At 38.5% G+C, this 25634-nt stretch overlaps 1 protein-coding gene and 1 long non-coding RNA gene across 5 annotated transcripts in view; one reads left to right on the forward strand and one right to left on the reverse strand.

Annotated features, from left to right (window-relative positions):
- Window positions 1-23722, forward strand: ALG14 (ALG14 UDP-N-acetylglucosaminyltransferase subunit). 3 transcript variants are annotated; one of them, XM_067300895.1, is made up of 5 exons: window positions 1-162; window positions 2728-2879; window positions 7530-7652; window positions 13280-13361; window positions 22917-23722. In XM_067300895.1, exons 1-5 carry the CDS (start codon window positions 27-29, stop codon window positions 23174-23176), a joined length of 753 nt encoding a protein of 250 aa, XP_067156996.1. In that variant the 5' UTR covers window positions 1-26; the 3' UTR covers window positions 23177-23722. The 3 variants fall into 3 exon arrangements, with proteins under 3 accessions (XP_067156996.1, XP_067156998.1, XP_067156997.1); XM_067300897.1 differs by lacking the exon at window positions 22917-23722 and adding an exon at window positions 15572-17724; XM_067300896.1 differs by lacking the exon at window positions 13280-13361.
- Window positions 18081-25634, reverse strand: part of LOC136992552 (uncharacterized) — a 17736-nt gene continuing 10182 nt past the window's right edge. Inside the window, exons 3-4 of one of the 2 annotated variants that reach the window (XR_010884873.1) lie at window positions 20984-21188; window positions 18081-18448 (exon numbers count right to left, since the gene is read on the reverse strand). This is a non-coding gene — a long non-coding RNA (uncharacterized lncRNA). Of the gene's footprint in view, window positions 18449-20983; window positions 21189-23043; window positions 23098-25634 lie in introns of those variants that run through there. The other variant, XR_010884874.1, reaches the window with a different exon arrangement.

A 25634-nucleotide genomic window follows, 5' to 3' on the forward strand; every position in this document is an offset into this window, starting at 1 on the left:
CCGCTGGGCGGCTCTGCGGCCGCACCATGGGGCCGCTGCTCCCGTGGCTGGGCGCCGCCGCCCTTCTCCTCCCCTTACTGCTTGTCCCCTTGGCTCTCCTAGCTAGGCGACGCCGCGGCCGGCAGACACCTCCCCTCAGCCTCCTGGTGGTGGCCGGCTCCGGTAAGTAGGGATTGCCAGGAGCGCGGCGCGGCTCGCTCTCCGCGGCCGGCCCCAGGAACTACCGCTCCCGGCAGGCAGCGCGGGGCGAAGGCAGCGGAGGTCTTGCGCGCTGCCCCTGTGCCTGCTGGGAGTTGTAGTCTTGGAGGGGCGGGCCCGAAGGGAGGCCCGGGCGCCGGCGGCCGCGCCCCGGTGCCGGTGCCCGCGGCGGCCTGCCCCGGGGAAGCGCCGCCGCGCCCCGCCGAGGCCGGCGTCGGGAGCGCGCCAGGGCCAGCGCGGCTCCCCTTCCCCGCGGCGCCGCCTCATGGTTTGGGTTTTGTAGTCCTTAGTGTATTTTTCATGAACACTCATTAAATTTCTGCGTCTTTATTGTGGGCATTTTTGCCCATATTATAACTGACACTTTGGCTTCTGATCCTTCAGACTGCCCGCGAGTTTCATTCATTAATTCATTCATTCATTAATGAATATATTGACTACAACTTAAGCAGGACAAACCTTTGCAGCTACTTGATCTTCCGACACTAAATTATTGATGATCCCTTACATACATCACATTTGTTAATAATTTTATCTAAATCACATTTCTGTGCAGGCTTACATTGGAGATATTGCGGGTTCGGTTCCAGACCACCGCCATAAAGCAAATATCTCAATGAAGTGAGTCACACGAATTTTTTGGTTTCCCAGTGCACGTAAAAGTTATGTTTACACTATAATGTAGTCTATTAAGTGTGCAATAGCATTATGTCTAAAAAACAACATGCAAAATGTGATACAGACATGAAGTGAGCACATGCTGTTGGAAAAATGGCGCCAATAGACTTGCTCGATGCAGGGTTGCCACAAACCTTCAATTTGTAAAAAAAGCAATATCTGGGAAGTGCAATAAAGCGAAGTGCAATAAAACGAAGTATGCCTGTAGTTTACTTAAGAGACTGTCACTTAGGTCTGTTGGAAGCCTTACTATTGCCAAGGTATGTCACATCTGCTATTCCTCATTACCTCCCCATACTTGCTGGGCAATTATTTTATCAGATAAATTAGATGACCTTGAAAATTTTGCCATTGACAAATCCCAGGCAAGCTTTGATTTCATCACCTCAGTGTCCCTGTAGTTTTTGCACACTAATAATTAATTACAGGTCTTTTTGCCATCTAAGTTTGACTGTTAGGTTTATAGTTTCTCAGGTCATCTTCACTTGTTTTTTAAAGGTTTGGAAATATGCTTGCTTTCTTCAGTTCTTTTGGAGTTTAATTTGTACTTTAAAAAAAAAATACATACCCTATAAGTTTGCCAGATAAAATAATTCTTAAGTCAGTCATATAATGTTCAAACTTAGTCTTGGAAACTTTTTTGAAATAGGAATCTCCTGTTTTTCTGTGAATACTCAGTAGATTGCATTAAAATTTGTAGAAGCTTCAACTAACCATTGCTCATGAGAAATTCCTTCTAAACACATTTGAAAAATAGTGTATGAAAATATATGGAAAGGTGACAAATTCTAGTGCCTAATCCAAGCAGTGTGGCTCACTTTGTCTGTCAGTTTTTTGCCAGCTATTAATACTTGACTTCTATAGCAAAGTCTCTTAGAAAACTTCTAATGAAACTGGACAACCAGAGATAGTAGGAATACATTTAGTTTACTATTTTGGTTTGCAACTTGTGGCAGAGTGAAAAGTAACAGATCCAGTAAATGTGCACGCACGTACTTAAAGGTGCAGTTTGGCACTGAGCTGACCCAGCCTGACAGATAAAGGTGAGCCCGCTCCACTTTACCTGGCCACAACAATCTTCCCCTTCCCTCTTCCACTGCCACAGGCATTCACAAAACTCCAAGCCAAGCCAGTTCAGGAAACTAAACTGACAAAAAGTTAACGCCACCCCCCAAAAATAGAAGAACGACCTCCCCTTCTCTCCAGTATTCTGCCAATTCCTGAACAAGGTGACCTTGCAGTTAAAAGAATGTCAACACCCATTCAAGGGGAGTAGCTAAAGCATTTGGCTGTGGCAGGACTGTTTCTTCTGTCAGCATTCAGCCTTTAGATTGGCTTAGCAGCAGAGTGAAATCACTGCCTATGTGATTTCAGTGTTATGATTTGAGAAAGTGCAGTCCCTGAATCTGGTCTTCATGTCATAAGACTGATAAGTGGATTCAGTGAGAGTTATACTTTCAAGGTGCAGGTCTGAACGGGATCTTCAGTTTCATTTTGGCAGTTGCCCCATGCTATCACGGCTTTTGAATATGAACTACAATATAACTCTTTGCCCAATTATTTTTGCATTGTGTACAGGACATTAAACACAAATGTTTCTCTTCTGTGTGAACCTGTTTCAAGCCCATTAAACCGAAAAAGTTCTATCGATGTAGCTTCAATGGGAGCTGAATTGTATTAGCGTTACTTAATCTCAAACAACCTCTAGCTGAATCCTTTACTCACAGAAGAGCATGACTGATACTATTAGAACCAATATGTTTTAAAAGGAAAAGTGACTGATTCAGCTGAAGAAATTGGAAGTTACAAAATGTTTCATATACCAACTGCAGTTTACTTGTTTTTTTACAGGTGGGCACACAACAGAAATCCTGAGGTTACTTAGCTGTTTGTCAGAGTCGTACTCTCCTAGACATTATATTCTCGCAGACTCAGATAAGATGAGTGAAACTAAAATACGTTCTTTTGAACAAAAAAGAGCTGAAATTTTCTCCAATTCCCAGGTAACTTGTTAAATGTGTTCTTGTAAGATAAACTGATTGTAACATGACGTAGTAATTCAAGGCACCTTGAAAGTGATTCTTGAAAAGGATTTTTAAGATCAGCATCTATTGTTTGATTTTTCTAGATATTGATAATCACTTTCACTAAAATTCAGGTGAAGTTGCCTTTCTATACATGTTATTTTTTACATTTCTGAAAGTGAACTTTATAAGCACAATTGATTAATGCTGTGTTAGAGACCCAGGAAATGCAAAATAAATACACTTTAAGACAGCATCAAATGCCATTCTTGCTTCCAGTTTTCACTGCCACTTCCTTACTTTCTTTTAAAATGGTCTTTACCTGCTGTTAAACATGTTAATCCCTTTAAAGAAATGAGAAAACATAATTGTAGTGAAAGTGATTATACATAGAAGGCTCAAGAAGGCTCTATTGCTCAAGAAAAACACACTGAAAATAAATCTCTCTTTAAATTTTGTAAACTAAATAGCCATAAAGTGTTGTTTGTAACTGTAAAAGTATTGGGACAGAAATGCAGTGGGTTTTTTGTGTTTTAGTTCAGCATTTCCCTCAGTAACATATGGATATTTTTGAAAGAAGTGTTATCTAAAATGTTCTATCTAAAGAAAAACTTTAGAAAACCTTAATTAAAGTTCTATTCTTTTGGTGTGTTACTCAACTGTTTTGTTTTTAAAATTGAACATTCGTTACATAAATGTTTAAAAAATGTACAGTACCTCTTAGTGTCAGATAGTTTTCTGGTTGATGACCTGAACAAATGCTGAATCAGTCTTCTGAACTCCTAAAAATCAAGTAAGATCGTGAAAAGATTCCATTATCTTTTCATCAGACCTTTGCCTGCTTTGAGCTAATTTGTTGTATGATTAACAGACAGCAATATGACTCTCTGCTGATCTAAAGTGTGATCTGATGTCCAGTGAAGTTAGTAGAACGATAATAGTTATATGTAGAAACTGAAATAAGCCTGTACAATGGAAAGGAATGTAGTGACTACATAAATCTTAGACTTTTAGACCAAGTAGTGCAACATGCTGTAAATGAATTATTTACATGGTATCGATTTCAATATGGTACGTCTCTGATATTTCTGTTGTCTTCAGCAACACTACTGGGACTAAAGATTGTAGGACTCAGTACTAATGATTTTCAGAATTGGCCCTTTTAATGTAAAGCAAGTGCTGCCAATGTGAACAACTGACTTACTTAGCAATGACATTTAAAACTTTGTTTATCACCACTTTCACCCTTAAAGATGAGTGTTACGTGCATACCCCAAGTTGCTGAATTAAGTGAGGATGACTCAGTTGAAAACTCAGCATGGCAGTCTCTTCTCTCACTGCATGCTAAGGATGAACATTTAATTAAGAGTGATTAGAAAGTAATTCATCTTCTGTCACTAACATTGGAGGTATCTCCTCTTCAGAGAAATCTTGTTTGGTAATTGGTCATTCACTTAAAGAACTAGTCATATTCACTCATCTGAAAAATGTCCAAACCTAAAATATTAAATTTATTTAAAATATATATTTTGAGTATTAAAGTATTATGGAGCTTTCATCTAGTTCACTTAGTTTTGTTCCCTTCCCTATCCCCTTCAACTGCTAGTAGGATCATGTACTTAAATTTTCGTTGGAGGTGAAAAGTTAGAGGAACACAGCCAGATAAGAGATGCTCATTTTCCTTTGGCCATTCTTTTTTTCCGATGCACGCTGACCACTCAGCAAAAATATTCAGAGGGAAAATGGAAGATAAGTTCTTCCAATATTTGTTAACTTTCAGAGTGTGCTTTCAACTGTCATGTGTTCTGGCACAGGGGATGCTATAGAGCATAAGATACTTAAAAATCATGTATTAATGGCTTCTTACAACTTTGAATAAGTGGATGGGAAAACTCTGAAAAGTACAGCCCGTTGTCATTCCCTTATTCTTCTTCTCAAGGAAGCAGATTTCTCCAGAACTGAATTAGTGAGTGTGAGTCAAAGATTGGACAGACGATGAACTACAGTAATAATGATCTAAGAGAAAATCCGTGTACTCATTTAACAAATTACCATGTAAAAAAAACCAAATATAACCAAGTTCTCTTCTTGATCTGTGGTTTAGCCCTGTCCTAAACCTGCAGAATTCAGGGAGAAGGAAAGGAAGCTAGAATGAACCTCTTGCTTACAAGAAATGAAGTATTGCACCTCTACCTCCTAAGTCTCCTGAAAAGAAAATCGTGTAGTTCCCAGTATGAGACCATAGGAGATCAATTTGTCTATCTCTGATGTCAGACATACTATACAGTTTTCCAACAAAAGATGCAGGAGGTGCTTAATAATAGTCTCTCATTAGATGAGAGACGCAAATTGCAGAAGCATCTGGCAGTGGCTTTTAAACAAACAAACAAAAAAATCTGGTTTTGTTTCCCAGCTTAATATTCAAGAGTTGATTGATATGTGGGCCAAAGTCCTAACATAAGAGACAGACATTGGAATGCAAAGTTTCAAGCATATTTTTTGAATAATATAGATAAAATTAGTGTGATCTCTATTTGAATCTTACAAGTAGATTTCTACTTTGATACTATTTGGGGTCCCTGCCAAGTTTTGCTGAAATCAATTTTCCACGATGAAGAAAATTGTATACAATTTTCTTGTTTGGTTGGGTTTTTTTAAGCAGAGATTGTTTAGCTACATTCTTACAGTGAGGGGTGCATCTGTATAGTTCCACTGAACCCTGATCTGCCTAAAACTACCTTATCATCCATATTTATTGCATGATTGAATACTGTTGTTTGCTCTTTGCATAAGGGAGCATGGTGAATGCAAAAAAAATCTTTTTTTTTTGAAAGGTAACTTCACTGTTAGAATTATTCTGTGTTACCGTGCTTTAAAACTTGCCTATATCGAATCAAGAAATTCTGTTGTGCTACACTGAAAACATTCAGGCTTCCCGTTGGGAGAATATTCCAGTTTTTCTTCTTTTGTAAGTTTGTGAACGTCAAGAATTTTACGTTTGTAGAGCAAAATATAAGTCAGTGAAAAAACAAGCTATTTAAAAACTTTTACCTAAGTAAATCTGAGTTTTATTCAAGAACTGACACCTTTGGAAAATATTCCCTACAACTACTTTCAGTTCCTATAGACACTTTAATGACAGTTATTTATTAAAGGATACTGCAAGGGTCTAAACTCCACTTTATGGCATTTCTTTTTTATCACTTGATCTCTTCCAAAGCTCTAAGAAATAGAAAGGTAGTGATAACCAGATTTCTGTTGAATGGGGAGCAGAGGGCATGTTTATTTTTCCATATACTGTTGTCAGACTAGTGCAATCAGAGTTTCAAACACCTGCAAATAAAACATAAAACAAGTAGTTTGTAACATCTGTTAATACCTTCCAGTATCACAATAATTAAAGAAGCTTATTGCAATGAAACAAGATTATTTCAATCAAGAAAATAACTTAATATTCTGCATTTCTATGCTTTTTAATAATTCTTGCCATCTTATATATAAGAAAGCCGCCAGCTTTTGTTATTCAGACGATCTTTATTTTTGATGTGCAGCTACTGCAACATCATCCTTTCCAGTCACAAATCACCAGGGCTAAGCTATGTCAATTAGAAGTGGTGTATTTGAAGTAATTGGGGAATTTTCAGTGTTTATGATGACATTAAGAGTCTCCCACTTCCGATATGAGTTCTGCAAGAGTAGTAGTGATCTGATGTCCCCTGTAAAGTTAGTGACCGTTGTCCAGATCTAAACAATGTGTCAACATCACTGCACACTACATTGCAGCTAATATATGTGTCTTTCATTTAAAGAGTCAAAAATTTCATTGGCATCAGGACTGCCTGCTGATTTAGCAATGTGTTCTTAGATGTGATTCCTCTAGGTCAAGGTAAACCTATCTGGGAAGAGGGCAGGAAGCCTAAGTGCTCTTAACTGCGTACTGTGTTCTGAGGCAAAAAGAAAACATCCATGTTTTGTTAATTTGATACCTTTTATACATAGAGGATCAATCCCTAGGAAAAGAACAAAGAAAACCTTTTCCTGAACTTTTTCTCTTTAATGATAAAATGTTCTATTCTGTTTATTCATGTAAATATTTTGCATTTTGAATGTGCATATTGCACATTCTTTTGAATACTCATTGAGCAGTCATTTAAGGGATAGTGATATTTGCTGTTACATTTTTAGTAGTATGCACTGGACATTAATTGAGAAAAGTTGTTATTTTCTTCAGGGAAAAGACAGAAGAGAGTCATATTGTTTGGATTAAATCTAATCAAACCTGGAAATGTTTCACACTAACCACTAGGTGGGGCACGAAGTTAACATATTGCAAATGAAGTTGCTCTAGCTAAGTTGTTTATTAAGTTAGGAATGTTTTAAAGTAACAGTAGAAGAGATTAAAAAAATAGATGCATAGTTCTGGTATTTTGTTGTACTGTTTTGCCAGAAGTGCTACACATGACACCGAATAAAGCACCTGAGAAAAGATTTAATATCCAAACACTTCCAAACTAGATCTACAAAAAAAAAAAAAAAAAAAAAATTGGCACAGACAGGTCCAATAACCCTATAGAAGAACAACAACATTCTTAGAGAAATAACAATTCAGCTTATCATGCTCTCTTCCAGTTCACCCTTGATCGCATTCCCAGAAGCCGTGAGGTTAGACAGTCTTGGACCTCCTCCATGGTAACAACCCTGTACTCCATACTTTATTCCCTTCCTTTGACCTACAAACTGAAACCAGATTTGGTAGGTAAAGTAAATCTTAATTAATTGAGAACTTGCTAATCTGTTCTATATAAGCATTTGGAATATCAAAACATTGCAGGCTGTATCTCATATGTATACTTAGATTTATAACTCACAGGAAAAATATCTTTGAATATAAAATTAAAGCTGAAAGAGAGATAGTAGCAATACAACAAGAAACAGAGAAAGGATTGCACTGCTAGTGAATTAGGATATCAAATACCAGTTTCCACCCCCCAAAATTTTGCAAGTAACATCAGAGGGTTTGTTACTCCCTTGTAAATGCTAGTAGAGCTGGCACAAACAAGGTCGCAGGTTCTTGATAGTATCTCTTCAGGATTGCAACAGCACAAACTGTGCTTGAAATCCTGGTTATTCTGTTGACTGATCTTGCTCCCAAAATGGTATGACCAGTCTGGAATAGGCAGGTTCAGATCAGCAGAAATATATACAGATTCAGTTCTTGTGCTTGCATGGACTTTTCAGCTACGTGCAGGTTTATTCAGTCTTTGGCTGACTGACATTCATTATCTCATCTAGTGACAAATACCATCACTGCTGAAGTGGCAACTAGATTCATCTCACTTCAGTAGTTTTGTGAACAGCTTGGGAAAGTCACAATCTCATACTAATTACAATGCATTTTTAATAATATTCCACACACTTAATCAAGTCAGAGCATTCAGAGTTGTCAAGTTGTAGAAATAAACAAGATAGAGATACTTCACCAACAGAGTTAATGCAAGAGTTAAAATGTAGTGCATTGAACTCCAGAGTTTGAGTCTTACAATTCTTTAGGAGAAATCTGGTTAAAGCAAGCCTTTTGCTAGAGCTGCAGTCATTTTAAGGTGTCGGACATCCAAATTTGAGTTTTTAAAAGACATTATTTTAACAGAATTTCAAATCAATATTTTGTGTGGTTTAAGATATTTAAATGAAGCCTGTATAAACATATGCAGTTACAAGATCTTTTTCATAATTTAGAAGCAGCATGTATATACCCACAGAGGATGTTTGTAAGTAGGTTTCTTTAGCTCTCATTGTGAACTGTATTACTAATTCTAAAGAGGATGAACTATATTTGTGCTCTTTTGAACATTTATAGAAGTTGCTGTGAATTATTTCATCTCATTGGCTTCAGTAGTACTGGTACACACCTATTGTATGAAAATACATACCTATCGGTAGTATAGTACATATAGGTACATATAGTACATATAGGTATAGTACATACCTATCGGATGAAAAGCTAGTTGCTTGCCAGAGTTTCCAGAGCAGTTTAGTGTGCAAAACAACAGAAGTAGCTTCTTTGCAGTTCTTGTTTTTCTAGCCCATTCTGAAAACTGGAGATCAAGGCAGAGTTGGGAGGGAGGAGGGGATGACTTGCTATTTTTTACAGTGTTTTTAACTTGTGGGGGAAAATAGAGGGATCTTTACATGAAGCAGACATCTTATAGGAAGGGAAAGTAACAAATATTTAGGAATCACCTTGCTACACTACTGTTTTCATTTAATATATATAAATTTTATTAGCTTACTATTGCAAATGAAGTTGACTGGGAATTCCCACTTTATAGCTTAATATATTGCTGAAAGTGTCAACAGGACACATCATAAAAAAGCAGAAAGTTACTAATGGTTATATAATTGCATGGTTCCTCTGTTTACAAGAGGAATTTAAAGTGACAGCAAGATTTGCATGTACCATTATTAGAATTAGTCCTGGAGTTGATAAGCTGTGGTACACCAGGAGGGCCCTAATGCTTTTGAAAAACACTTGTCCTTGTAAAATTATTAATAGATTTTAGCAAGGTTCATAAGCCCTTTGTAGTATTTAAATGAACCACTAGTTCAGAATTCTGTCCAAAGATTCCTCATCCGTGATCACATAAGGGCTGGAGGGAAAGCAGTTCCCAAATATTTTTTGCCAGGCACCATTAGCAGCAACAATAGCAGCTGGTACTGCCACTGGCAGAAGCATCTCCAGCTATATGCTGAATCTTATACCACCTGAGAGTCGGTTGCGTAGGACTAGTTGTGTGCTTATCATAGTTGAGGAATTCTTTAAAATATAGTAAGTCAGACAGCTTGTAAAGATTTTAGAGTATTTATCAAAGAAAAGTGATACGGAGATTAAAATGCCTCACACTGCCAGTGAAAAGATTTTGTGCAGTATGTGAAGCAACTGCTAATATCTAACTGCCCTTAGCTGACAATGTTCTTAGTGAACTGCAGCTCCCCCTAGTTGTGGGTGAACATATCAGTAGTTTAAAGATCTAGAAAGGGTGGAACAAATGCTGGAGTTTACAGGATTCATCTATAACTTTTGGCACAGAAATCAACACCCAAGTTTAGAAACAACAAGCACAGTATTACATCATGCTGAGGACTTCACATTTTTAAACAGTAGAGCATACAGGTGCTGTACATTCTCAGTCTGGGCAACTGCTTTTGTTGAACTGTAGGAGGGAAAGAAAACATTGAATTGCTTCTAAGTTGTTTATATTTAGGAGCAATCCTGAAATCCTTACACTTGCTTCTAGGTTCATCAGAAAAGTGTATATGTTTGAGGGCTGTAAGATCAGTCCTTTGACTGAAGTCTTCTCTGGGCACCTGGAAGCTAGAGAAAAGCAGTACTGTTGCAGTTTCAGTTATCAAGGAATGCAGGACAAGAAGTACTGCAAAGGGAGGCTGTGAAACCATTAGGTGCAGAAAAGCAAGATCTGGAGCAGATAGGCTTAGGCTGGCATAACTAGTGTATCTATGGAACCAAAATAGGTGTAAAGGGGAAACAGCAGACCTAGCTGCACAGGAGTTACTTTATATATACTTATTTACATGAACACTGTGTCTCCTTTGTATCTCACATTGGTCTTCTGGCAAAGCTTCTTAGTTTGCTTTGCCTGAGAAAGCAGTTTCATCTAACACTTCTTCAAGATACTGAATTCAGAAACAACTGAACAACTCCCAGGAGATCTTTACTGACTTGCAGGACTCATCCCATGCTTAAAATGGGCCTTCAGAGAGTTTAAGAAATGTAAAAAAATTTGTTTAGTTGTTCAATTTGAGATCATCTTCAAGAGGTCTGTTTCTGAGTTATGCACATCTACACTCTGCAAAGTTAAATCCCTTTAGAGATATTAAACCAAGTAACAAGACTAAGATGTCAGAAGCGATGATTGGCCTTTGTTCTTATAGCCAAGTGCCAGAATTCTAGAAATGTAAGCGTCGGTGTTTTGAAGGCGCTTCTATCCTGCGCAGTTTTTATAGCATGTCTGTCTTAGATAGGCTTCCTACGCAGAGGCCTAAAACTCAAAGAAAGCATGACTTGTGCCAGCACACTCTGTTCACACCTTCCTTGCCCCCAAAACACTTTTCAAGCTATTCAACAGTTGCAGCCAGATTTACTATGCAGTCCTAGCCTCAAAGACTGTAAATTCCTACCGTGAAAATGGGCAACTTGTCAGAGAAGAGAGATTATTAATGCCTTCATTGAGAGAAAGACTGAGAAGAGACTTAAAACCCAGATAAGACATCAGATCTATTAACTAGTAAGAGATGCAAACCCTTCTTAGACAGTTACAGAAAAATACACAAGCTACACTGAGAGATTTTCCCAAAGCTAGAGAAAATTACTGGATCTTACACAGATTATTTGATGGCCAAGAAGGACTAAGCCAGAGTACTGCTATTTGGGGAAGCCTGTGTTAAACCAAGCAAAGGTGGCTGTTCTTCACATTAGGGCCTCCTTTGCATGGGAGGTCTCTGGTAAGGAGTAGTTTTCATTTGTACAGCAAGTAAAACAAGCTCTGCTTTCTACCTCCCCACCTGCTATCATCTGAGTGGGACTCTCCTTTTTAAACTTTCTAGAAGCTTGAAATCTGCTTTATTTTGATGCACAGCTGATTATGCTTCTAGCTGCCTGCTGATTCTTTTATGACTCATATGAGGCCTGGATATCCCATCATACATGCCTGGTCCCTAGACTGGTTAAATTCACAACAAGCTTTTTAATTGTTACAGAAATATTCACACAGTAAGCTATATGAAAGGAGATCATTATTTCATTTAGCTAAAATTTTCCATTCCTTGTACCCTGCTCAAAATGTCTTAAGTTCATAGCACTTTAACAAATTGCTATGATGAATAATAAGTTATTGTCCCTAATATCACGATTCTTATTAGATCTTTGTAGAAAAACAAAATCTGGGTGGTAGCCTTATTTCTCTATTCACTTCTTAACAAGTGAACTTTGTATAATGGAGTATTAATAAAGATCTGGTACATTCTCTTGCACACTAAATCTTTCTGCCCCATTTACAATTTTTTGGACCAGATTGCTTTCATACTGTGTCCCAACTACCATTGTTCTTCTATGATCAAAACAGTCAAAATAAACAAGAATAAGCACATCAGATTAAGATGATCAATGCTATAAATTGTATAGTCTTAAAAAAAAAAAAAATTAAGCCATCCAAAGTTACATTTAACTTCTCACTTAATGAAGATATATTGAGTCTTTTTTGTCCCTGCTCTACCTTACATCTTGTGTACAGCTGTGTACAGCTACCCTGCAGTCACAATGTAAAATTACCCTTGGCTGAGCACAGATGAACTTCCAAAGCTATTCAAGTTAGCTAGTTTAAAGCTAGCTTGGTAGCTCTGTACTGCACTACTATCATTTCTATGACCGACATTTAGATATGCCTATACACACTACTTTTTTATACTTTGTTAGGAAAACAAAACAAAACAAAAAACAAAAAACACAAAACACAAAACAACCTTGCTGAGCTTTATAAACAAAACCAGTCACTTGAGAGATAAGTGTCCTGGGGCATCAGAAAGACAGCAGTAGCAGTAAAGATGAAGTGAGATCTTAGCTTAGGTTTTAGCCAAGTTTAAACTAAAGACTGATCTGTCTTAACCCATTACCTATGTCATGAACCTAACAAATATCCTGGTTTTCCTGTCGCATGACTTCCACAAACATCGCACACCCTTGTTTCAAGTAAACAGCCTCGCTGACTCTGAGCACTGAACCAGACCACTGGCATCCAGCTGCAGATTGCTAGCTACTCTAGGTTTTGCATTGCAGAGAAATTTCAAGCAGGTATTTGAAGAGGATTCTTGCTATACAGTGATTAGGCAGCAGCCTCCTAAAGGTGTTTATATACATGTAAAATGTCACTGTTTTACCTAACCTAAAATACCTATTTCAAGTTCTAACTAAACGAGCACATGACTAGCACACTGAGATTTGCAATTAAAGGCACGTTTTAAGTCATTGTTTGTAATATGTGTGACTATATTTAGCAGTCTTCAGATTTCGTTTTCCTTTGGAGTAGTACTGTTACTATAATAAGCAGTGCTTTGTGATAGTGACAAGATGAGATAGGCCCTTACTTTTTAAACAGATTCTAAAATCTTAGATGGTATTTTGGGGACACTCTGACCAAAAGACTTTGACAGGTTCTAGCTCAGCCAGAGTGACACTCAGAGTGACAATGGCTTCCTGAAAGAAAGCATTGTAGCTAGTGTCCATAGCTGCAAATGTAGTTTGGTAACCAGCATTTCATGTGCTTGACTTTACTTACTTGTATTATGACCACTTTTCTCATCCACAGAAAGTCAAATTTCCTGTACTTCCCACTAATTTATCAGCAGCAGCAATAAACTGCAAACCCATTCCACAGCAACATGGAATAGGTAGGGAGTTCATTCTCCAGCCTGCCTCTGCTTTGGTAATCTTGTTCTTCTTTAAACAACCTTTTGTCCATCTCCCACAGTTTCTCACAAGACACACTTCTTGTGCCCCTGTTTCTTCACGCAACCTTCTGGCAGAGATAATGATGTTTGGTTGGTTCCACTGACAGTCAGGCTGTGAATTTAAAATTTAATAACCAATACAAACATTCTGGCAGACTTGAGCATTAATGCAGTTTTACAACCATCATTTACTATTGTTTATGATTGATTGGTTGCATCTTTCTCATTTCACATTTGGCAGCTAGGCCAGAGCAGGCTGAGCTCACATGTCCTGTTCTGCTTCCACATACCTGCAGAAGCAACAAATATATGGATGGATACTACAACTCCACATGCTTTTTCCTCCCAGTCATTACCTTTCACCTAAAATACAGGGGCAGTTAAGAAGGGTGCCTAAGGTTAGCTACATCATCCAAAACAAAACAAAATTTCAAACTCACATGTTTCTGTATGGATCCACATCTAAATTCTCAAACTTCCCTCAGTAAGCTGTTGCCTAACTCTTGAGGCTCTTAATTATCCTGGTTATCTTCCTTTTCATCAGTAAAGCCCCTAGGCATACCCAGAAACAGACCTGAGTTGTTTAACTCTTGACAGTTAAATGGCCACATGCATAGCTCACTCCTGAGCTCTACTGAGATCCAGAAACTAGGAGCATCTCTCACAGCTTTGCATGGGACAACTGATCCAAAGCACATCAGCTGGGCCCTTTCCCTTGGCTCTTGCCCAAGCTTAGTAACTCAGGGCTAGGCAGCCAAGTGCCTGGGAAGCAGATGTGACAATGCTCAGCGCTGTCACAGTTAAATCCTGCTGCAGGTCTAATCCCTGGTGGTTTTTGGAGCCTCTGCTTTTCTGCCCTAGAAAAATCCACAGGATAGGATTTTTGTCTCCCTCACCCCACCCTGTTTTAAAGTGAGAGTTGGGAAAGTGAGGGAGTTGGGGATGCTGCCCATTGTATTTTATCTATGATGAAAAATAATTCAGCAAAAGCAGAAAAAAGGTAGTGCACGTTAGAAACCCAAGTGCGAGGTTTTCTCATTTAAGTTGTTGCTCTTCCACTTCCTTCTTCCCTACTCTGGCATTTACTAATCTTACTTATCTTGGTTGGGTGATCTGCCTCTAGGACTGTGCATGTCTCTGCTTGCTCTGAAAAGCACCTCACCTCCTGTGCATATTAGGTGATAACAACAATGCTGTGCCAACAAAAGGCCCAGAAGTGGACTAGGAATGGTTTCATGACAATACTACAAGCTATAGACTACTGACTAGCTTGAACACGAGCTATTGCTATAGAATACGATAATTATCTTTTGTACTTTTGGTCATTCAGGTGATTTAGAGACTAGGAGACCAAAATGTATCTATTCAATTCCACTTTAATTAATTGATTTACATCAGACTACACATCTAGATCTTTTGTCCTGGCCTGCACTCTACGGGTATGTCCAAACAGCAAACACAGTTCAGAGTTTTAGCTGGTTTTATATACTGCATGTGGAAGGAAATGAGCTGGATAAGATCTTCACATTTCAAAAAGAATAAACCATTGATTACTTTAATGACCTTTATATTGTTTAAACAGAACCTGATATTATTTTTCTTCCCTGCCAATAGCAATAGCATAAATAGTTAGAAAAGGTTCTGCTTTTTTTTTAATCTTAGAAATATTAAAAATACTAAGCTAATTTTACTGGAGATTGCAAACTTGAATTTTCAGACACATGCTAAAGAGTTAAACTAGAAAAGCTTCAACAAGGACACTATCTCCCACATGCTTAAATAGGTAAGTCAAATATACATTATCCAAAATACACACCAAAGCTAACTTTTGAATTATATCACTGGAAATCCCTTTGTCTCTTAATTTCTTAAGTTTCTCTTGTTTTTCTGATTATCAAATAGACTTATATTCCCTAGATCTGTTTTTACCTTTACCTCCACATAAACGAACTATCTTTTGAAACCTTTTAGAAGTGTTCATTATGAAAAAAATAAACTATTTTTCCATGTTTGCCATCCATGCTTAAGTTGCCATCAAAATTACTAGCAGAAATTGGTTCTTAATGGATAAGGCCTGCTATATCTGAATGTATTAAAAATATAATTCTATTCAAAAGAAAATAAGACAATACATTTTATCTTGCTCTCAGGATACGTTAATAAATCAAAATGCACACTAATAAAGACAATGCTCTCCATACCTGGTGATCTTCATTGAGACGGATCTATGGGAAACTTGATCCACCTGCATGAGTGTTAAATTATGGTTTTCTGCATCTTAAAATTGAAAATATTGATGTGCAGATAAAGTAAGTGATATGACCCAACTCCCATGGCAAGTCCACAGCAGAGCCACAAGTACAACCCAGGTTTCTTGACTTTCCAGGCTTGCATCTTGATCACAAACTCACAGTGTAAATATATTTACAATTAAAAGTTGAAACATTTGTTCACTGATGCTTTTGTTAGTTTAAGTTTACAATTAGAACAGTCTCTATTATTAAGAGAACTGATCCCACAACTACAGGGACATAATGCTGGTAATTCTACTTCCACAGACTGCAGCTGGTGCTCAGGATACACTGAGCCATCAGCTGGATCACATCCTTGAGAACAGCTAACAGCTGAGACCAAGGAGCCAGATCATGCCTACCTGTGTAGGCTACTCAGTACTTTTGTAGGTAAAGAAAAGATTGTTCAACTGAATATGTCACTTTACAGAGCATTAATGTGAAGTTTTCAAAACAGTAAGATAATACTAAAAGCAAGCAAGTGCTGATGAGGTCATGAGATGCTGTAATTTGCATAGCAGGATACAAATGAATTCATTGAGAAGTCTCTCTTGCTTCTTGTGCCACAAAAAAAAAAAAAAGCTGCAAAAGAAAAATACCCAAACATACACAAACATTTGTAGCTACACTCTGAAATCATGATTACACTCCTGAATTATACACTCCACAGTGTAATTACATTCCTGAAGTGTCAAAACCCTAGATCCTACTTTTTGAACACAGTGGTCCAAGACTAGCCCTGATAAGAGAAAAATAATATTTTATTATGGTGTTCCTGTTAATTTTCATTTCAGTGTCTTAGGCCTTCTTCTCAGCTTGCATTAAATCTGACTGTTCAGCTTCTCTGTCATTTTCATTGCTCTCTGCTCTGTTTCCCGTGTTTCTGAATAATCCTTCAGGTAATGTTATGGTCAGATTTGCAGTTTCCTGAAGAAGGCTTTGTTTGTGTCAAGACAATGTCTTCTGCCCCCTCTTAATTTTCTGTATTTATATTTCACCGAATTATGTTTGTTTATTGTTATTTCTGCTAAGCCCTTTTTGAAAGGTTTTTGTTTGTTTGTTTGTTTGTCTGTCCTTGTTTCTAGAATTTCCTAAAGCTGATTTTTGTGAGGTTTTGCATATTGCAACTTGCCATGGTACTCCATTTTTTTATTTACATAACTGCAGCTTCCAATGGCACAAAATTTGGATATCTCTCATTAACTAGAACAAACAGTTAAAATAAAATACAATGCACAGATTACAACTCCTTTAGTCCTTTGACTGCTTTCTATAACTAGTATATGTCCATGCTGACCTTTGAAAATTCATTCCAAAGCCAGGATTCACTTTCCCTAGCAAGCTAGAAAGCCACTAACCTGTCACTTGTTTAACTCTGAGTCCAAAACCAGAAACTGTCTGCTGAAAATACCTTTGGCTAAGGAGCTTTGTCAGATTTTTAGGTGGTCTAGTTTGTTCATCTGAGCTGAATGAGATGGATTTATACTCCTCCTTATTTTTGATAGAAAATTAAGTATTTTCATAATTTTTTTAATCAAGCCTTGCAGACAGGCACACTTTTTTCTCAAGTCTCTTCTGTGAGTGGATGACAGTATAGTCATTTTTTAAAACTCTTTTTTCATCTTTGATAACTTATTTTCAATTGTAATTCAAACTGGTTTCCCATTTCCTCTCTCTCCCATGCTTGCTTTTTTTTTCCACTTTCCCTTTCCTTTTCCCTTCCCTTCCCTTAGAATACCAGGAACAGCTATTCAGATTTCCTTGGCTTTTCCAGGAAACCTCAGAGGTATCTTGTGGGCTTTCCTTTCTCAGTAGGGGGAACAGTTACTTTCTGTTCCCAAATGTTAATTAGCCATTGAAATGAAGTATGTATCAACAAAAGCTGAGCTTGAAACAGTCCAGCAAAAATGCAAGCAAAATAAAGTTACTGTTAATATGTAACTTTTTAGGCCCACGATTCTTGCTAGGAAACAGCAGATACCTAATTGCTTTTCTTCCTGCATTGCTAATGAAAAGTCTGTTTACTTGCACAGACATGTAAAGATCATGTAATATTAACGGTATAGATTTGGATTCCTCAGTCAATTTTGTATCACTCCAGTTGCCTTTGCCTGGTCGCTCGTCGCCAGTCGTTTGGGGACCCAGGGAGGGGGTGCTGTGGGTGCCGGGGCAGGGCCGAGCAGTGCGCGGGGTGCGCGGGGGAGCCCCGCAGCCCCGCCACTGCAGGTCGCCGCTCCTGGCCGCACCGCGCCGCACCGCACCGCACCGCACCACGGCCGCCTGCCCCGGCCGGCACCGCTCTCCCTGCCACTGTGCAGGCCGCCGCAGCCAGTCCCCGTGGTGACAAGAACTGCCAGTGCGGGCGGGTTCTTACGCAAGTCAAATCTCACATCATTTTTCCACTTTCTACTAAGTTTGGGGGGGACTTGCAGTGTCCTCCTTTTGATTATTGTAATTTGGGAACACACGCAGTACTCAAAGACTTCTACATTAAAGATGCAAGCAAGCATGTATTTACAGATGTATAAAAAACCTGCAGGTTTTCTTCTTCGTGCATTTTTGTTTTAACCTGTGGCCTGACATTTAATCTTGAGCTGCAGTTTCGGTGTTACGGCTGGTAAGTGTCGCTGCGCTACGCGGTTGCATTCCCCAGCTCTGCCGCAGTGTTCAGCTGCAGGGAGCCACGTGGCAGTTCACTGTGTGCCAGCTTGTTCTTTCAACAGCTGTAGAAGATACCTGAAACAGAAAGGCAAGAACTATTCCATTTTTCTATGAAATTAATAAGAAATTCCATTTTTATGTGGAAGTAATTAATATGAAATTAGATTTAGAGTGAGAGTTGCTAAGTCTAAATGTTATACACTACTCCTTTATTTTTAAATCTCCATTAATGTACTGATGAATTTGTTTACTGTACTGTTTAAAGTCTGGTTACATTGAATTCCTAGAGGATTTTAATATGTAGGATTTAGTTTATAGGCCTAGCTGTGAAGCCTCGCAACTAGTGATCCAGCTTAACAGTTATCTGAAAGTTTCTTTTCATTCAAGGAGAATATAGGTGGTAAGGAGCCCCACAGCCCTCTTGGCTTCTAGAAAAATCCCTTACTACTTGTTGGCAGCAAAGCCAGATAGCTCAGTGACCAGGCAAGTCCTTGGACACTTGCAGTTCAGAGAGGTCAAAAAGATGATACAAAACTTGTCTTTGACCCCTTCTTTCCCCCTTTCTGCTCCATCACCAAAGAAGGCTGAACCAAATAAACCAGAGAGCTGTGGAGACATCTCTCATGCAAGGCAAATATTCTGCAGGCAGCCTTGTAGCTAAGGTAAATAGTATTGGGAAACACCCTGAACAGCCTGATTGACCTTGCAGAGGCCCTGGTCCGTTCTTGCCCAATAGATGCTTGCTTCTGCTCCCTGCATACTCATAATTTCCACTGGATTCACTGAGAGATACTTGTATTCTGTTGGAGGGTAAAAAGCAAAAGCCTTGATCTTTTCAAGATGGAAGACATCATTTTCTCCAAGATTTTGAGCTGTCTTTTGCAATTCATTAGTAGAACAGCTCATCTTCTTGTATATTTAGGGAATGCTGTAGACAAGTCAGGCCCTTTCCACCTTCATGAAAAGTTTGTGTGCTGGTACTAGCTGAAGAGCAGTATTTCTAGCTCATCAATCTGCTTCATAACACACATCCTGGTTTTCTCAGAAGTTTATCCTGCATCCCTTGATGCGTGCGTGATGTCAAATTCCAGGCGGTGGGAAGGCTGTTCTTGTCTCCTAGTGACAATGTGTGAGGGAGAACTGGTCAGGCAGTATTTTTGGAGGGGAATTGCCACTCCAACACATTAGCAACTGTTAAATTCCGGGTAGGACATGTCTCTAGACACACACTGAAGGTTAACTGAAGGTTAATTTTTAATGATCAGAAAGATTGATTAGTAGTTCTGACTTACAGATCATGACCTCAAATTCAGATAGGGATCTATTCATCCACTGGGTTCAGCAGGTTTATACCAGAATCACCTTCAGGGGGAGATTCCTAAAAGCAAAGACTACAGAGTATGGACATTCATCGTCAGAGTATCTTATGGGCATTCTCCCTACAGAGGTCCTTTAGAGCCACATCTGCTCTATCTTGGTTGAAGGGGTATATGTGGGAGGGGGAAGAGCAGATGACATAAGAGTTATCATTAGATCATATTTTTTAGAGATGTCTAGTCCATAATTTGCCCCACTGCCTGATCCTTTTTCCCATGAATCAAAGGGCATCTGAGCAGCAGCTTGCAAGTTATAAAAGGTCAGCAGCAGGTATAAATTAAAGTGGGAGTGTCATATCCAAACCTGCATATAGTAAAGGTGTTTTATTAGGGTTTTATTTGAACAGCCCCATTTAACATTATTTCATTATGTGGTCTTTGAATACACTTATATCAGTTTGGAATTCATTCTAGCACATCTCTTTGTGTGTGGAGCTAGCCATGAGAATACCAGCTACTAAAAGGACTAGAGCAGTTAGCCAAATTTAATAAAGGTGGAAAATAGGATGAAGTGTCTGGGACAGTGGCTTAATAAAGACCATGATTATAATAATTCAACTTTTTATAAAATCAGTTCTACCATCCTCAACTGCTGAGATGAGGAGAATGGTAGGATTTCTACCAGACTTGAACCATATCTGTGACCTTAAGGTTTTGTGTCAGACTGTGGAAAGTAGGGGAATGATGTGAAACTTTGTCCTTGCTTTAGCTAACTAGGTTGAGCTTTCATAGTAGATAGAGACTAAAAGAAAGCAAAGTCAGTATAAGTCCAGAACAAAGACTGGTGGAAGGATGCCTGGAAATAGGGATGCAGAGGGAGAAAGTATACTGAGAGAGTAAGAAGGAAATGAGAGAAGAGAGGGGGGAGACATCAAAGAGGGCCAGCAGAGTGCAGAGAAACATTGGAATGGAAAATGCTGAGGAAAGAACAAGGGAGTGGTTGGGGCTGTGATACAGCAGAGGTAGGGCTTGGGGAGCGACAACAGCAGGACAGTGTTTGCACTCCACGTAGCTCTACTCAAGGAAAGGGTCAATGGAGTCTTCTGTTTAGCGGTGTTACATATTTTTATCTGTCCACTTAAATTCTGAACCTGAAATCAGCAGTCAAATTGAGTGCTCAACTCAACTCTCAAGAAAAAGGAACAAGACTTAGGGTTGATAAGAATCTAAAAAAAAAGTAAAAACAAGCAAAAAAGGGTATTTTTGACTCTTTCAGTGCCACTTATGCACTTACCTGCCACAGACCAGATTCTACAGCAGACACACTGGGTTTTTTTGCCTGCAGACCCAGGGAAACACTCCAGGTTGTTTCATCTGCCTATGTTTGCAGTACAGTCACAAATGGTGCTACTAAGTAGAGATACCCAAACATGCTTTACTTTAGATATCAGTAGCAATCCAGCTGCAGAAGGATCAACATCAGTGCAAATTAATCTAACCTGTCAAGAAATAGGGCAAAATGCATGGTTTAGTTCATAGGTATGGAAGAGTTTCTTTGAAATGCTAAAAGACCATGTGGTTGGTTTATGCCCTTATATGACAAGCCAAATGTATAAAGAACAGATTTTCATTCTCACTAGATCATAAAGTAGGTTTTAAGACCCGGTGTGGATTTACTTGAAAGCAAGTTCAGCAGGAGGTTTGAAATGAGTATATTATTCTGATTTCAGAAATCTAGTATGCAAAGTGGATGTATTAAACTTATTCTCTTAGTCATATAATCATTAACATAAAAGAATTACACTGTTGCAATTTTCTTATACAAGTAAGGTTACTATTTGTGAGTGCTAGTATGCTAAAAAAGCCTTCTCTAGATTAAAACAATGTACAGAAAGTTACTTCAAAGAGACTTTGAGAAAATGTCAGCAAGTCTTGTATGAGTCAATCACTTAGTTAAGATCAATGATAAAATCCGATAATAATTTTATGTACAATATTAAGTTCTATTGATTCTGATAAGAAAATATTGTGTTACGGTGGTCATGTCCCCAAACTAATAGATTTCTGGGGCCATCTCAGAGGCAAAGAAAGGCATATGTGAGAGAGAATTTGGCACTCAATAGCATCAGAAACCTCTGACTAGCAAACACAAAGTATTGTTAACAAGCTTATCAGTGGTATCTTGCCTCAAAGCAGGGAAGGAAACATTCTGGAATATGTTTGCTACAGCTATGTAAGAGAAACTCTGTGATTTCCCCCCCCCCCAAAATAGTATCTTTCACAAGCTGGTGAACTTGGAACAAAAATGTAAGTTCATAGGATATAGGGCCATGATTTTATAAAAGAACTCTTTATTTCCACATAACCCCCGGCTGTGCAGAAAGTACCGATTACATGGTAGTTGTTAGATTTAGTAAGAAATTCCTTGCCTGAAATCAAGGTACTTTTATTCATAATTTAGATACCTAAGTAGAGTGCCTAATATACCGTGGTTTATGCCTTTTAATTTTAAGTGGTCTTTTTTTTTTATTTTACCAATATATAAAAATTCAATTCCTTTTAATGTTAATATTTGTAAGTGAATTTGAAATCCTCTGCTGACAAACACATGACATCCACATAGAATCAAGCATTTTAATGAAGGTGTTTTGGTAAATACAAGTGTTTACTAAAAGAGGAAAAAAAATCCAACAGCCCTGCATATCAGCTAGTATATTTTGATGAAGGTCCTAATTCATCAGCACATTTTTGCTGAACTCTAAGTGTTTTGCTGACTTAAGACAAAGTCCAAGATGTTTATAACTGGATCCCAGATTTAGTAATCCTAATTAAACTTCTTTGGCCTTATTATGCCTTAATCTGTGCTCAAATCTCATATTTGATATAACACAAAGCTGTTATTGAGGATGGAGACTGTTCTAGCTATATTCCTAGGAATCAAGGAATGCTGCTTCCTTGTTGGCAAATTAACTGTCCTGTCTCAGAGCTCTTCTCCTCCTCCCTGGCAAGTAAAGAAGTATGATCTTTTTGCAGCTACTTTGAAATCATTCTGTTGATTTGCTTTTTTTTTTTCTTTAAACATTCTCTTGACCTCTTCTAGTGTTTAATACATCTTTGGAAATACTATTTTTTGCAAATGTAATGTTATAAGAACATGTACACTCTTGGTTCTTTACCATATGAAAATTTTCTTGTTTTACTTTTGTAAAATATTTCATTTCTTTTAGATATTGTGCAATGGACCAGGAACATGTGTTCCTGTCTGTATATCCGCTCTTCTTCTTGGGCTTCTAGGACTAAAGAGAGCAATCATTGTGTACGTAGAGAGCATCTGCCGCGTGGAAACTTTATCCCTCTCTGGAAAGATTCTTTACTACTTTTCGGATTACTTCATTGTTCAGTGGCCTGCTTTAAAGGAAAAATATCCCAAGTCAGTATATCTTGGTCGGATAGTATAACAGCAGAAGACAGACTTTACCTAAAATAAACTCAAAAAGCTGCTCACTAAAGAAATGTATTATTTTAACATAATTTATTTTCGAAGATTCTTGTTAAGAAATTAGGCTGGTACCGGAGAAGCAAACAATAATAAAGATATCTTTACATTAAAGTACATTTTTGTGTAGGTGCATTTATTGCCATCATATAGGACTGTTCACCAGTACCCCATTATGACTTTAAGTCTATACAGTCTCTGTTTTCATCTAATTTTCCTGCTATGTGAATAGGAATTTTTGTCTACAAATAAATACGGGAGTTTGTATGAATTGTAACATTTCCTCTAAGGAAACTTTGTGTAGTTTTCTAAATTGTAAGAAACAAAGTCTTGCTTTAACACAACAGACTTTATTTCCTGTATGCTAGCAGTGAAGTCCCTTGTGAATCCTTAGAGTATAAAGGAAACAGTTATATTAAGTTGGCTTCATGACAGTTTGTACTCTACAGTCTTCCAAAACCCCCAAAGCATTAGACTGGTATCATTTTTCCTCTAGGCTTGTCGAAGCTGGCCCTGTAATCTATAGTGCACCTCTGAAAATTCTTGCTCAGTTCTAAAGATAAATAAAAAGGTGACAAATGTCATGCTACTGGCACAATATTTATAGATTTAAGAAGTGCTTTCTCCCAAGTTTACATGCAAAAATCCTTAGCAGGTTTACGTCACAGAGAGCAAACTGTTGCTTGGGATAATTGGACTCGTTCAGGCTCTTGTATATGGAAAAAATTAGTGTTAATAGCAGTAAAAGTGGAAGGGACAGATACTGTTGTCTTTTCCTGACACAGTGAATTTAACTTTCTGTACATTTTGTTTTCTCTTTTCTAAGCACCTTACTTTCAGAGTACAGTATGCATTTAAGAAGATTTTGTCATGGCAAATGGTATTATATTCCTTGGAACAATTTTTAAAAGCTATTTAGCTGGAGGTAAGTATGTGAAAGTCTACTTTAATATTTCACATTCATCTGGCAAAATGTAATTCTACACACCTATAAAGCAATATAAACACATCTGTCCACACACAGTGCTGTAGAGAAACACATGCAAAGAAAAAAGCTCACATAAAGGCAGAAATGCTTTACAAAGTGCACAGACTGACTATGGTGAAGCCAACAGCAGCTCCTCATGCTCTCACAGAAGGAGAATTTTGCTGTCTGAAGCCTTTTCCCCAGTGTCAGATGTCAAAAACATTGCAGAGGTTATTCTGGTAGGGAACTGGGGGGGAGTTGGGAGTTGGCTGAACAAAAGCACTGGCTCCTGCTGTTTGGAAACAAAGGTCTAGAGGAATATTCTGCTTTTCATAAAACAATATGTAGAAAATTACTGTCATGATATTGCAAGGCCCTGTAGGGGAGCCAGCCATTATAACCTGTCCAACAGGCTTAATAATTCTTAGCTGTGGGAGAGACATAATTAGAGCCCATTGATGTGGTCACATGTAAATTCAGAACATAGACTTTTTGCGGTTTTTAACCTAGATTATGTCTGACATTAAAGAGCAGTTAATAGGTTAAGAATATGTGGGAAGGAATCTTTGTGCAGTATACGCTCCAGTCCTTGAGAATGACCCAACTAAAGTAATTCTGATGTGTTTAAGGGCCTTTTTGCCTGAACTGGAGTGAGGACTTTCTTATCAGGACTTTCTGCACAGTTGCAGATAGTTTGGTAAATTGGAGATACACTGGACTTTATTATGGCTAATGGTACTTTATTTTAGACAGTGTTCTCTGAGCTGAATCTTGCTTTCTGTTGTGCAAGGGGACTAGAGTAGAGGGGAAAGAGGCCAGAGGCAGCCTCTTCCTCTACTGCCAGTAAGGGGCAACAGGGCAGGATCTTGCCCTACGGCTTGGAGAAGCATGAGGCGAGAAAGGCAATGAATGCTTCCATTCATGTGCCGTGTCCCAGCACCTGAATAGCCTGCTGGCCTGGCAGCAAGGCCCGCTCCTCAGCTTCCGACTACATAAACACAGGCAAGGCTCAAACAGCGCTGAGCTCACATGCTGTTTCTGTTTGGAGCAAAGCAGAATTTATCCCATTCCCCCACCCTGCTCTAGACTTACAGATTGGTGGAAGCATCTCTGGCGGTTCTGCTTCCCCTTAAAGCCCTGCTTAGGGCAGGATTTTGTCTTTCGATGTATTTTCAAACTATAGGTTCAGAAATTTTGCGAGTCTGCCCATGAACACTGGAGCTTTCCGAGTGTTCTTCCACCTGTCACTGGCACAGGAACTATTATTGCTAAAGGAAATCGCTCGCCTGTTTAGACTTGTAAACTCCCATGTAAATGCTCTGAAGGAAACAGCTGATTTCACAAGAGGGTGTTCTGCAAAACTGAACTGCTCCAGGCCATCTGATGTGGAGGAATTACATCTTCAAGCACTTGGGAAGAGCTTTTTCATCTTCACTTCCGCTTGCCCACCTTTGAGAAGCAAAGCTGAAAGAATCCCTGCTT

Source organism: Apteryx mantelli, chromosome 8 (genome assembly GCF_036417845.1).
Source record: "Apteryx mantelli isolate bAptMan1 chromosome 8, bAptMan1.hap1, whole genome shotgun sequence".
Classification (NCBI taxonomy): domain Eukaryota; kingdom Metazoa; phylum Chordata; class Aves; order Apterygiformes; family Apterygidae; genus Apteryx; species Apteryx mantelli.